Source organism: Alosa pseudoharengus, unplaced genomic scaffold (genome assembly GCF_046254945.1).
Source record: "Alosa pseudoharengus isolate Yale_2024_CS ecotype anadromous, Long Island Sound unplaced genomic scaffold, YU_APseudo_1.1 YU_APseudo_1.1_scf_7, whole genome shotgun sequence".
In the NCBI taxonomy this organism is placed as follows: domain Eukaryota; kingdom Metazoa; phylum Chordata; class Actinopteri; order Clupeiformes; family Clupeidae; genus Alosa; species Alosa pseudoharengus.
In genome coordinates, this window is record NW_027468859.1 from 27889478 (window position 1) to 27901561 (window position 12084).

At 41.2% G+C, this 12084-nt stretch overlaps 1 protein-coding gene across 1 annotated transcript; it reads left to right on the forward strand.

Annotated features, from left to right (window-relative positions):
* Nucleotides 1–138: 138 nt before the first annotated feature.
* rab15 (RAB15, member RAS oncogene family) lies at nucleotides 139–10760 on the forward strand. The gene is made up of 7 exons (XM_076272315.1): nucleotides 139–436; nucleotides 5089–5149; nucleotides 5284–5344; nucleotides 5798–5875; nucleotides 7302–7391; nucleotides 7656–7721; nucleotides 9196–10760. Exons 1-7 carry the CDS (start codon nucleotides 313–315, stop codon nucleotides 9352–9354), a joined length of 639 nt encoding a protein of 212 aa, XP_076128430.1. The 5' UTR covers nucleotides 139–312; the 3' UTR covers nucleotides 9355–10760.
* Nucleotides 10761–12084: the final 1324 nt, after the last annotated feature.

A 12084-nucleotide genomic window follows, 5' to 3' on the forward strand; every position in this document is an offset into this window, starting at 1 on the left:
GGGGAGTCCGAGTGGAAGCTTTTTGTCTGCTTGTGCTCCAGCCCTCCTCCCTCCACCCATTTTGACGGTGTTGTCAAGTGAAACAGATGCTGAGCGCATCTTAGCCGCCGCACCCACTACAGGCAGAGTTATTGGAATCCCTCCTACATCACCGATCGTTTATAGCCCTCTAGTCATGCTACCAGATTGACAGCTTCTTGGAAGGAACGCAAGATAATAAGCGTGCGCTGCATGCAGCCGACATGGAATGTGTATATGTAACAGCACATAGAAATTCATCGCTGAGTTAGCTAAACGTCCGTGCATGAAATCATGGCTAAGCAATATGATGTTCTGTTCAGACTATTGCTTCTTGGAGACTCCGGAGTCGGAAAAACCTGTTTATTATGCAGATTCACGGACAATGAATTTCACCCTTCACATATTTCCACAATAGGTAAGATCGCATGTAGCCTATTGCATTATTAAGTTCTTTTGATTTACAGTTTTCCTAAAGACTCCAACCGACCTACTCTAATCCCCCAAATGCATACAGTCGGCGCGCCTATAATTTACTCCCTTCCGTTATAGTAAAAATATCTTGAGGCCTTGTCAATGCGGGTTACTGTATAACAACTGGTTTCAACGATGTGTGAATGTGTAGATATTGCGTCTTTGCTTGAATGCTATGGTCTTGTTTCGATAGAACTGCAGGTGTATGCATAGGCTGATGAGAGCAATATTGGATGCTTTCGATGACACGATGAGACTATGCCAAAATTCTCATTTCAAAGTCTGTACTAAATTATGTTTTCATTAGTCATTCGTTTCATTCTACAATTGCTTTACTAATGTCTTTACCTCATACAATCGTGGACTGCATGTTAAAGCTCCTGCAATAATATATTGAATAGGCCTGTTGTTATTATCCTATAGCCTAGCCTGTTACTATAGCCTATATTATTATCATCAACATGGCAGTCTACTGTTTTTAAAATCAGAAAACATGTATGAACAACTTGAATACTTAAGAGGATAGTCTGTTCATTTAAAAAGACTGCCATACTGCAAATGGAGTCCCCCAAACAATTGAAAGACAAGGTTATTTCCTTTCCTATAATCTACTTTTCAGATTTTATTATGTTCTTGACCAAACATTCAATAAGACTCTTCGCTATACATAAAATATTCTGAAGGTAAAATAACACCATGTCTCTTATTTCTCTGTTTTAGGCAGTTTATACAGTCCCTGAAAAACAATGCACATAATCCAGATAATCAATAAATTAAGAAGGCAGTACTTTGGAGCATCTTTTATCTCTGGACTCAGACAGAGGCAATTTTATTGTTTTTGCTGACAAACTACTATATCTGTGATTAGAAAATGTTTTAAATAATATAGTTTCAAAGCAAAAGCCATGTGTTTGCCTGCCCAGTGGCACTGCTCACATATTTCTTCAGTATCTGCACATTTCAGCACTGATCTCCATTCTCAAACTAGCCTTAATTGTTTTTTTTTAACATGTGATTCATCACACAGCTTGAAATGACAAATTGAAACATGTTACCATATATTAACAATTTTTGTTAGTTTTTCTTATCTTCTACTGTCTCTATTGTACAGTGGAGTTTTGTTGTTTATACTTATACTTATATTTACCATTTCTGCTGTAAGTGCATGTTGTGTGTGATGTCTGCTACTGAGACCTTTGAATTTCCCCTTGGGGATCAATAAAGTATCTATCTATCTCTATATATTGTTAATAGGCTATATTTCATTTTATCATTTCCAGCTGTGTGATGAGTCACATGTTTACAAAGCAATTTCAATATATATATTTGTTAGTGATGTGGATTACCACTCCTTCATTCACACCCCTATTTAAACCCCCATTCTGACAGATCCCGAGCTCTAAGTCCCAATGTAAACAGTGTAATCCTATGCCCAGCCTTCCCCACCCGCTTGAATCATATTTCATCTCTGTTGCAGCATTCTCCAGAGGCTCTCTGTCTGGCACGCTGCTTATCTCTCACAAGAAATAGGGTTTCCTGTACGGTTCACCAGTCTGTGCATGTCCGTGTCAGTGGACTTCTCTCATATGACAACACAGCGGAAGGCCCGGCTGTTACATTTGGTGGTGTAGTGCAGGTCTCGCACCAACTATCATCCCAAAATAGTCTCCCCATGCCTAAGCCTATTTAGGCTCTATAGCTTGCATTGTCCTTTTCTAGTGAGGACCTACAAAATCGTGACACTTCAGTATCAAATCATGTATATTCAGTAGTGCCCTTCTGTCTAATTAGGCCAGAGAACTGAGGTGTAAAGACGTCATCCTCTGTTACATCCATGATGTGCTTTTCATGAGGAAGGAACAGCACCCTCTGTTTCATGCCATGTTCATTTCATGTGTAAGGAACATTTAAAAGGCTTAGAAGCCATCCAATATCCATTTTAAAGGCAAAGTAAAGGCAAACAGTAATCCAGTACACCTTTTTGTTAAATTCTGCACATATCTACTGTATTCTACCTTTCTATATGTGTGCACCAAAAAAACCTCAGTTCGCATTATGACCACTGAAGGGAAAGGTCCATTTCATTGTTTTGTTTTGTTGTTGTTGTTTTTTGGTTTAAACATCAATCAACCATTTTTTTTGCTAGAATCAGTGACTGCACCTTTAATTAACAAGCAGAGATACGTAGAGCTGAGATGCATAATCAAATTACCCTGTTGTCAGGAGTCTTCTAAATGAGATCTTAAAGTGATTGACTCAGGCTGTGTTGTAAAGAAATGGCACTCTTGCAGTTTATAAGGACTGAAAACGTACCTTACAAGGTTGTTATCGTCACAGCTTGTTTGGTTAGTCTTCTATGCAGGGCTAAAATGTGAGCGTGCCCTTGTACTTGCACTAGCTTGATATTTCTAAAGCCTTGTCAGTCTGCTACGGTTTGATAGCAGTTGTATTAAGCCATGCATTTGATAGCAGTTGTATTAAGCCAGTTGTCAAGAGACCAAAATGCTAATAGAGCAAGCTGTTGCCACAGATCCATTTTCTAAAAAAAAACAAAATCTCCAGTTGTCCATAGCTTGGGGAGTTGCCATTATCTGAAAACAGACTTGTTTCTGTTACATGCTAATTACAAATGTCAGAGTTGCATGCGGTATTTAGAACTGCCATATTTGCTTAAGCTTGTAGTCTTCCTGATCTTATTTGATTAGTTCAGTGAAAACTTCTGCCCTGAGGAATTTGCGTCATTTAGCTAAATAAGTTAAACTGGTACCATATGTCTGTAATAATTTGGAGTTCATAGTTATAAAGGTTAATTTATAGTACACTGTATGGTTGGACTTGGTTTAAGCATTGTCCAGCATAAAAGTCAGTGCAGCTTCTTCCCAAGACTACTGGGTTAGGGGTCTGTTGGCCATAAAGTCAAGTGAAGTGTCATCCAGACTCAGTATGGGACTTGGGACACTTTGCATGGCCAGCGGGAGGATTGTCCAGTCCAAAGGGGAAAGATCAGTTTAGCATATCTACCAGAGACTAGAGTCATCCGTTGAAGGAAGTGTCTGTGTGGTTGTTGTTATTTATTGTGAAGACTTGTGTGTAGCTACCAGGAGTCAGTCGGGCCAAATATGAACATCCATGTGAGTGGACAATAAAGATTCTACTCTATTCTATTTCCTATAAATGTACAACCATCAGTATCCTGAGTCCTGCCAGAGGACGGTGGTTTGTTTATGTTTTATGGAGCTCATTAATTAGTAGGCACCCTTCTGAGGATAGTTGTCTCTGGCCAAACACCACGTTAGCTGTTTTTTCACACGAATCCCCCAAGTTATTGCAGAAATTGCCTCGCTTCCTCCTCGGCTCTCCCCAGTGTCATTAAAGCTGGGAGGAGGACAACTGTTCACTTTTATCTTCCTTACCCACTGACTGCCTTGGGCCCACACAGCTACTGACGATAATGATAGCCCAGCCCTGTGTTACTGTCTGAATGCTTTCTAATGAAAATGAAACGCTTGCTCCGGCTGCCTTAGTGGTGTTCTCTACAGATAGATGTAGGACATGTAGGAGAGAGAGAGAGAAATAGAGTGAGAGAGAGAGAGAGAGAGAGAGAAATAGAGTGAGAGAGAGAATACGATTAAGAGAGTGAGAGTGAGGGAAGCATGTTTTTGAATGTACCTCTGAATTCTATATTGTCATCATGTCTACATAGAACAGCTAGTTTCTCTAGAAAGTGTCCAAACTGTGCACTTTACTGAGTATAAATGCTAGTTCCATCTTTCTTTCTAACTTTTCTTGAGTTTGTTATGACATCTGACATTGTTCAATTATTTAAGAGCACATTTAAATGATAAAGGTTGGGTGGACATCTGATTGCATTGCACAAGCCATTTAAGCAGTCTGAGGCTGTGGTTGTTTTGAAGAGGGAACCATACCTCTTCAGCTGTCAGCATTCTAGTCTCCCCTCTCGTCAGTGATCAATACAGCCTCTCTAAGCAAACTACAGCACCGTGATCAGCCTCAATGACTCTGCACTTATCTATAGAGTTGCCTAATCAGTGCATATCAGCTGTTGGTATATACCCCCACCAGAGTTTACATTTGCATATGTCTGGCAGAATGTTGATGACATTCAAAGCCCTTCATGACCTCTGCCCTCCATACAGTATGTCACAGACTTATACGTTCATCTAGCTGGATTATTGTCAGTACCAAACATCAGGCTCACCACAATGGGGGCAAAAGCCTTTTCCTATGCTGCACTCAAACTGTGGAACTCACTCCCCTCACACATTCGCGCTCTCGACTCCATCTCACAATACAAAACGGCTCTTAAAACCCACTTTTTCAAGATAGCTTATGGACTTTAATGTCCCTTCTACTATCACTATGTTTTAATTTTCTTGTTTTTGTGTGTTTTTGTGTGCTGATTATTATTATTTTTCACTGTGTTTACATTAAGTTATTATTATTGTTATTATTATTATTATTATTATTATTATTATTTTCTGTATGTCCGGTATTCCTCCCCCACTTATATGTATGTCGAAGAGACACCCATATGATTTGCTATCTACATTACAGCACATTTGTCTTGTGTTGCAGGTGTCGATTTCAAAATGAAGACCTTAATGATAGATGGAATTAAAGTAAGGATACAGATATGGTGAGTGGATGCATGAATATCTGATGCATTTGATGTAAATGCATCAAATGAATATTTGATGCATTTACATCTACCACTGATAAGTGCCCTCTTAGAACCGTACCTTGTGAGCATGGTGTGTTTGCCTCCTGCAGGGACACGGCGGGCCAGGAGAGATACCAGACTATAACCAAACAGTACTACAGACGAGCACAGGTGAGGGCAAAGCAACCCTGCAGCAAACCCTTGTGCTGCTATGTTATCCTTTCATTATTAGCAGAGGACTTTATTATTATTGGGCAATTCCACGCAAAACTGTCACCTCCATAACGCCAACTAAACGCCATGGTATTTGTATGATGTGAATGATTATGTGAAAAGTTCAAATGCTCAAATTTCAAGTCATTATCATTCTCATCATACCATACCATGGCATTGTGTTAGTGTTATGGACGTGACAGTTTTGCATGGAATTGCCCTATTAGCCTACTGCGGGTTTGTTCCATGTATTCTATGTGTTGAGATCATAGAAATGTTGCACTAGGTGTGAAATTCTAGGTCTGTGATTTTTAGGATGTGTTCATGTATCACAATTTAAAGATTGATTGGAAGAGTCAGGAAGTCATACAACGGTATCGATTATGCACTCGTCTTCCTTACTCTCATCAGGGAATCTTCCTGGTGTATGACATCACGAGCGAGCGGTCCTTCCAGCACATTATGAAGTGGGCCAGTGATGTGGATGAGGTAAGGCCGCGGGGTCACGGCAGCAAGCACTGGGCCTACACTGGCACACATGGGGCCTAGGGCTCTGTGTCAGCTGGTATCTGGGAATGAGCTTGTCACTTACCTCAGTTCAGTTTTTAGTTGCTCTGACGTTATCAGTATACGTAAATCATGATGTTCAGTATCCCATGTTTAAAGTAAGACAATGTAGGAATTCCCCTTTTTTGTCATTTAACCACATACTACCACATTGTGCCCTAATTTGTTCATAACTGACGAGAAGGGTCATGCTCCCGTAACAACTACTTTACAATACCAGGCATTCTGTGTGCACAGTCTCCATTTCCCATATTGTTAGTCAGAGTGCCATCAGCATGCGTTTGAAGCCTTTACTTTAAGGTAAACTAGCTACATTATGTTGCTTCAAAGTTCGGAAAGTACAAATACAAAGCATACCTGCCCACCCCTCCTGTCTGACCTGATCTTCTTCTGGGTCTGTCCATCTCACCTATTGCTCCTGACTGTTGCCTGCTTGGTTTCCTGTATGACTGGTTCACTCGAGTGAGGCCCCACTGTGTGTGTTCTGTCCTCCTTAGTACGCTCCTGTGTTCTCTCCTCCGTAGTATGCTCCTGTGTGCATGTGTTCTGTCCTCCTTAGTACACTCCTGTGTTCATGTGTTCCCTCCTCCTTAGTACACTCCTGTGTTCATGTGTTCCCTCCTCCTTAGTACGCTCCTGTGTTCTCTCCTCCTTAGTACACTCCTGTGTGCATGTGTTCTGTCCTCCTTAGTACACTCCTGTGTTCATGTGTTCCCTCCTCCTTAGTACGCTCCTGTGTTCTCTCCTCCTTAGTACACTCCTGTGTGCATGTGTTCTGTCCTCCTTAGTACACTCCTGTGTGCATGTGTTCCCTCCTCCTTAGTACACTCCTGTGTGCATGTGTTCCCTCCTCCTTAGTACGCTCCTGTGTTCTCTCCTCCTTAGTACACTCCTGTGTGCATGTGTTCTGTCCTCCTTAGTACGCTCCTGTGTTCATGTGTTCTGTCCTCCTTAGTACGCTCCTGTGTTCTCTCCTCCTTAGTACGCTCCTGTGTTCTCTCCTCCGTAGTATGTTCCTGTGTCCATGTGTTCATGTGTTCTCACCTCTTTAGTATGCTCCTGTGTTCATGTGTTCTGTCCTCCTTAGTACGCTCCTGTGTTCTCTCCTCCTTAGTAAGCTCCTGTGTTCTCTCCTCTGTAGTATGCTCCTGTGTTCATGTGTTCATGTGTTCTCTTCTCTGTAGTATGCTCCTGTGTCCATGTGTTCATGTGTTCTCTTCTCTGTAGTATGCTCCTGTGTTCATGTGTTCATGTGTTCTCTTCTCTGTAGTATGCTCCTGTGTCCATGTGTTCATGTGTTCTCTCCTCTTTAGTACGCTCCTGTGTTCATGTGTTCTCTCCTCTTTAGTACGCTCCTGACAAAGTGCAGAAGATTCTCATAGGGAACAAATCGGACGAGGAGCATAAGAGACAGGTGGCTACAGAGCAGGGTACCAAGGTGAGTTTCGGCTGTTTCATGTCATTAATACAATAATATACATTCATTCATTAGTATGATTATGTATGTATTTATTATATATGACAGCTTTATTTGTATAGCACATTTGGTACGCAAGGCAACTCAATCTGCTTTACATTATAATTTTGAAAGATGGCATATTTTCTAAAACCATAGTAACTAAACCACAGTAATAGACATACTGTACATTCATTAATAAAACTGAAAAGCACTTTAGTAAAGGGAACTGAATTTCTTCTGCAGCTTGCCAAAGCTTATGGAATGGACTTCTACGAGACAAGTGCCTTCACCAACCACAACATCAAGGAGGTATAGTAATTAGTTTGAATCTAGTCATTGAGTTTACTTAATGCATTCTTGTGATTGTAGATGTCCTGTTTGTAGAAAGGTGAGATACAGACACTGTTATATCAGTGCTATATATCAATAGAAAGTAAGCCTTCTTAATGCCATTCTATAAACATAAGTATAAGTATATATACTCTATTGATCCTGTGAGTGGTCTCTGCATTTAACCCAATTGGTGAATTAGTGAAACACACTCAGCACACAGTGAACACACAGTGAGGTGAAGCACACACTAATCCCGACGCAGTGAGCTGCCTACTACAGCGGCGCTCGGAGAGCAGTGCAGCCGTTCCTACTGGTCGGGGTTCGATTACAAGTCCGAAACGCTAACCAGTAGGCCACGGCTGCCCCGTACATTGTGGACATTGTGCATAATATTAAACCAGGTTTGTAATGATTTTGTGGTGGCTGAGAAACACTCTACAACTAGAGAGGCATACAAATAGGAGACGGGTCGTTGTTTGAAGTTGCAGAATAGCAATGATTATAATTTCTCGAAAGAAGTCAGAGTTATGAATAATTGTAAATTAGCTGAGAAAAGGCTGCGATATGTTGTGAGCATTACTATTAATTATTTATCTGTGTAAAAGTAAAGTTTTTGTAGTAGACAATATTGATTCCCCTGAAAGCATGGTATCACCAGGTCTGATGAATTCTATGATGCTGTTTTAACGCTACATGACATCAAGGCCTGATGTATGGATTGTATTACAGTTAAACATTTGAACAATGTCTCTGTCCTCTGATTGCCATGTGCTTCACTGTTTTTATGGTGTCCTACCACACTCTGTCACCTCTGTATTAGAAGCACCTGTTATAAAGGACAAAGCTGGACAATTAAATAGAATGACTATTTATGGGTTTTATTTATAAACCCATTGACCTCTCCAATATTCTCTGTAATGCACCGGAAAGAATCTTGTTAACAATCATAGGAATATTTGTTGTTGTTTTTTATCACAGATAATCAGTTTGGTCTTATCTTTTGATGCCATGCTGATTTAAAATGAAGAAAATAGATTCTCTGACATTGCTGAAGCGCACGGAACGCCTGGTATTGCACCATATTACCCCATTTAGTGCTAATGGCTACCAAGCATATTGAAAATTGAAAAGGGGGATTTCTAGATGTTACTTTAATGTTAAGTGTACGGGAACCATTGCAGCATATTAAAATAAATGAAAAGACGAGTAATGCTTTTGTTTAGCTGTGGCGCGTAGGGCAGGACCGCTGTCTTGACTGTGTTCGTGTAGCCCTGGCCAAGATGTGTGCCACAATTTAAAGGAAGACACCACCATACAACATACTGTTCAAGATTTAGCAGTGGACCTTCCATGTAATAACCAATGATAAACAACACTCAGCTACAGAGAAATGTGTTTATTGTTCATTGTACCTGAGCAGTGTTGTTAATCCTCATGACTGTTGGTTCAGTCTTTCACACGGCTGGCCGAGCAGGTCCTTCAGGCTAACTGGAAAGACCTGGACGTACTGAGAGCATCTGTGACTGACGAGCTCAACATCGCCGCCCTGGAGGAGGAAGAAGGCATAGGCGATGGCCATGGAGACTCACAAAAAGCCTGCTGGTGTTAAAAACAAAGCGGGAAATGACATTGCCTCCTCATGCAATCAAGGCCTGTTATATTTTTCTTTATGGACAAACATTTACACTGGTATGAACATTAGTCTCCACACTGTCTCGCTGTGACGTGTCCAGATTGAGGTCAGCAGGGTTCGGCGCCTTGAGTTGCTCTTCCACCAGGACACCGCGAACTAAATGAACAGAGGTGCCTCTCCTGCGGTTTCTGTGGGTCTGAAACACACTCTTAGCCACCTGCACAGTGCCATACACAATTTAGCCCACTAGATGGCCTCGCCTGCTTTCTAACGGCTGTGAGGGATGCAGAGGAGTTCAAATATGGTGACAGGATTCTCAAATCCAAGGTGAGTGGGTGTCAGAGGATGTTCAGGTATTATGTAGCTGATTCTTTGTTTGTTTTTTCTGGTCATTTCTGCCTGGGTTTCCCTGGATTGTTCCACTGTGGTGTGTGTGCAAGGCCTTTTGAAGATCAGCTGTATGCGCAGTGAGTCCTATGAATAAAGATATGACTGTTTGTTGTGGTTCCAGCAGTTTGAAATGCTTGTGATTAACGACTAGATTGTCTTCATGCCCCCACAAAACAAAACACCAACGCTTGGGGCTTTGACTCGAGTGTAATGTTGCATCTGAGATAATAGTAAGTTTCAGGTTGACGTTCAGATGTGGTCTACATGAAAAAAAAGGCAACCACACCGCAGTTTGTTTTGTGCAGCTAATTTCACCACAGCTGTTTTATGACTGTGCAACTCCTTCAGCTGAAACAAGGGTCACTGCAAAATGTCCTCAGTGGAATGTTTTAATCATCAAATGCTTGTATAGTTGCTGTTTGCATCCTTGGCGTCAAATAATGCAACTTGCTGACCCAGCTTCTGTTGTATAGCAGAAATTGAGCATTTGCACTGCAGATCATCATGCTGAGGAGAATGTAGAAGTGGTACACAACTCATATCATATTTTTCAAGTAATTATAATATTGCACCAGTGTCATGCATTTTGAGTGTGGCTTGGTTTAAATATGTTCAGTATGATCAATGGTTAAAATAGACATTTTAGTTAATATCCCCTTAAACATTTGACTTAAATCAAATATGTTAAATCAGAATGTTTTAGTTTATTGATTTTAAAGGTTATATGTACAGTATGGAGACCTGTTTCAGTGCAGTAAAAGCAAAATTGACTTGGTTCTGTCTTTTATCCATATCCACTATTCCAACTTCAGTGAAGTTAAATCTCAACTGATCATGGTATATTGCAACCATTTCACTAGAGACTAGACCACAGAAGCAGTGATTATGGAACTTGCTTGGATGCATCTACTGCAATGATTCAATGTAACCAGTGCAAACCAAGAACAGATTGCAAGTGATATTAAAGTGTGTTGTATACTGAATGATGTAAAATGCTGTAGATGCTAATATATCTTTGTGTCATTAATTAAAAATGTTTCTCTACACTTGTGAAAATCTACATGGTGTGATACTGCGATTCTTTTTGGACTCAAGTGGTCATGACACAGTGGACATAGTCCCTCATTTCTTACTTAACTCTCAGTGGAAATGTTGGGTACCATATTCTTATGAAATGAAGCCTAACATTAGAAATACATAATTCTCTCTCTACTTCTCTCACACCCTCTTTCTCTTTTTCTCCTCATCTCTCTATTTCTCTCACACTGTCTATTTCTCTGTTTCTCCTTATCTCTCTCTTACACCCTCTATCTCTGTTTATTCTCATCTCTCTATTTCTCTCACACTGTCTATTTCTCTGTTTCTCCTTATCTCTCTCTTACACCCTCTATCTCTGTTTATTCTCATCTCTCTATTTCTCTCACACTATCTCTTCTTCTCACACATACCAATGTGCAGCATACTCTGCCTTTCTCCTCCACTCTCCTTCTGTGTCAAGAAAAAAGAACAGATCCTCAGGACACATTGCGTCCGGCTGCCAGGTTTGGGTACAGGTGCTGATGGCAACCTGAGGGTACCCAGCAGGCATCTCAGGCCAAGGTGAAGGCCAGGAACGTCTCTCGCTTCCCTATTTCTCCTACACACACACACATATAGCCGTCTTAATTAAAATGGCCTCTCCCACCAGCAGGGCCAAAAACAGCACCTCTCACCTGTCTTGCTGTCCCCACTCACCTTTGAGCTGGCAGTGGAGAAAGAGCCACCCAGAGCGCCTGGGGAAAGGAAAGAATGAGAATGAAATGGGGGATACTTCTCTAATGGAAGCCGTGACGACGTGTTGAGATGGCTTCCTGCCTTTAATGAAATGTTAAATCACTAATGTTAAGGGGAGATGTCAGCATATCTGGAGAAATTAGAAGGGTACTGCAGTGCAGTGCAGATTTGAGAAACTTCTTAATCCTCGTAGCTTGCCGGTTCTCATAAAGTTTCCGGGAAATGTGCTGTGTTCTATCTGTGGTGGAGACTGTGTGTTTGTATGTGTGTGTCTGTGTGTGTGAGTGTGTGTGTTCTCTGTGTGCTGGGTTGTGTGCGTGTGTGTATGTGTGTGTGTGTGAGTGTGTTCTCTATGTGCTGGAGACTGTGTGTGTGTGTGTGCCTTGGTGCTCATAGTGTGTTTCTGTCTATGTCTCTGTGTGTACAAGTGTGTATGTGTGTGCATGAGTGTGTGTGTGTTATGCAGAGGTGGAGTTGAGATGATTCAGCCGCTTGTTGTCCATTGTTGCTATCATGGCATCCCAGAGCTTGGATCACGGCCCA

Bases quoted from the DNA above. Each gene is read 5' to 3' on its own strand.
- rab15 (XM_076272315.1), top strand. From the start codon at position 313: ATGGCTAAGCAATATGATGTTCTGTTCAGACTATTGCTTCTTGGAGAC. The intron at 5,150-5,283 runs GTGAGTGGATGC...TGCCTCCTGCAG, and splicing joins AAAGTAAGGATACAGATATG to GGACACGGCGGGCCAGGAGA. The intron at 7,722-9,195 runs GTATAGTAATTA...CTGTTGGTTCAG, and splicing joins CCAACCACAACATCAAGGAG to TCTTTCACACGGCTGGCCGA.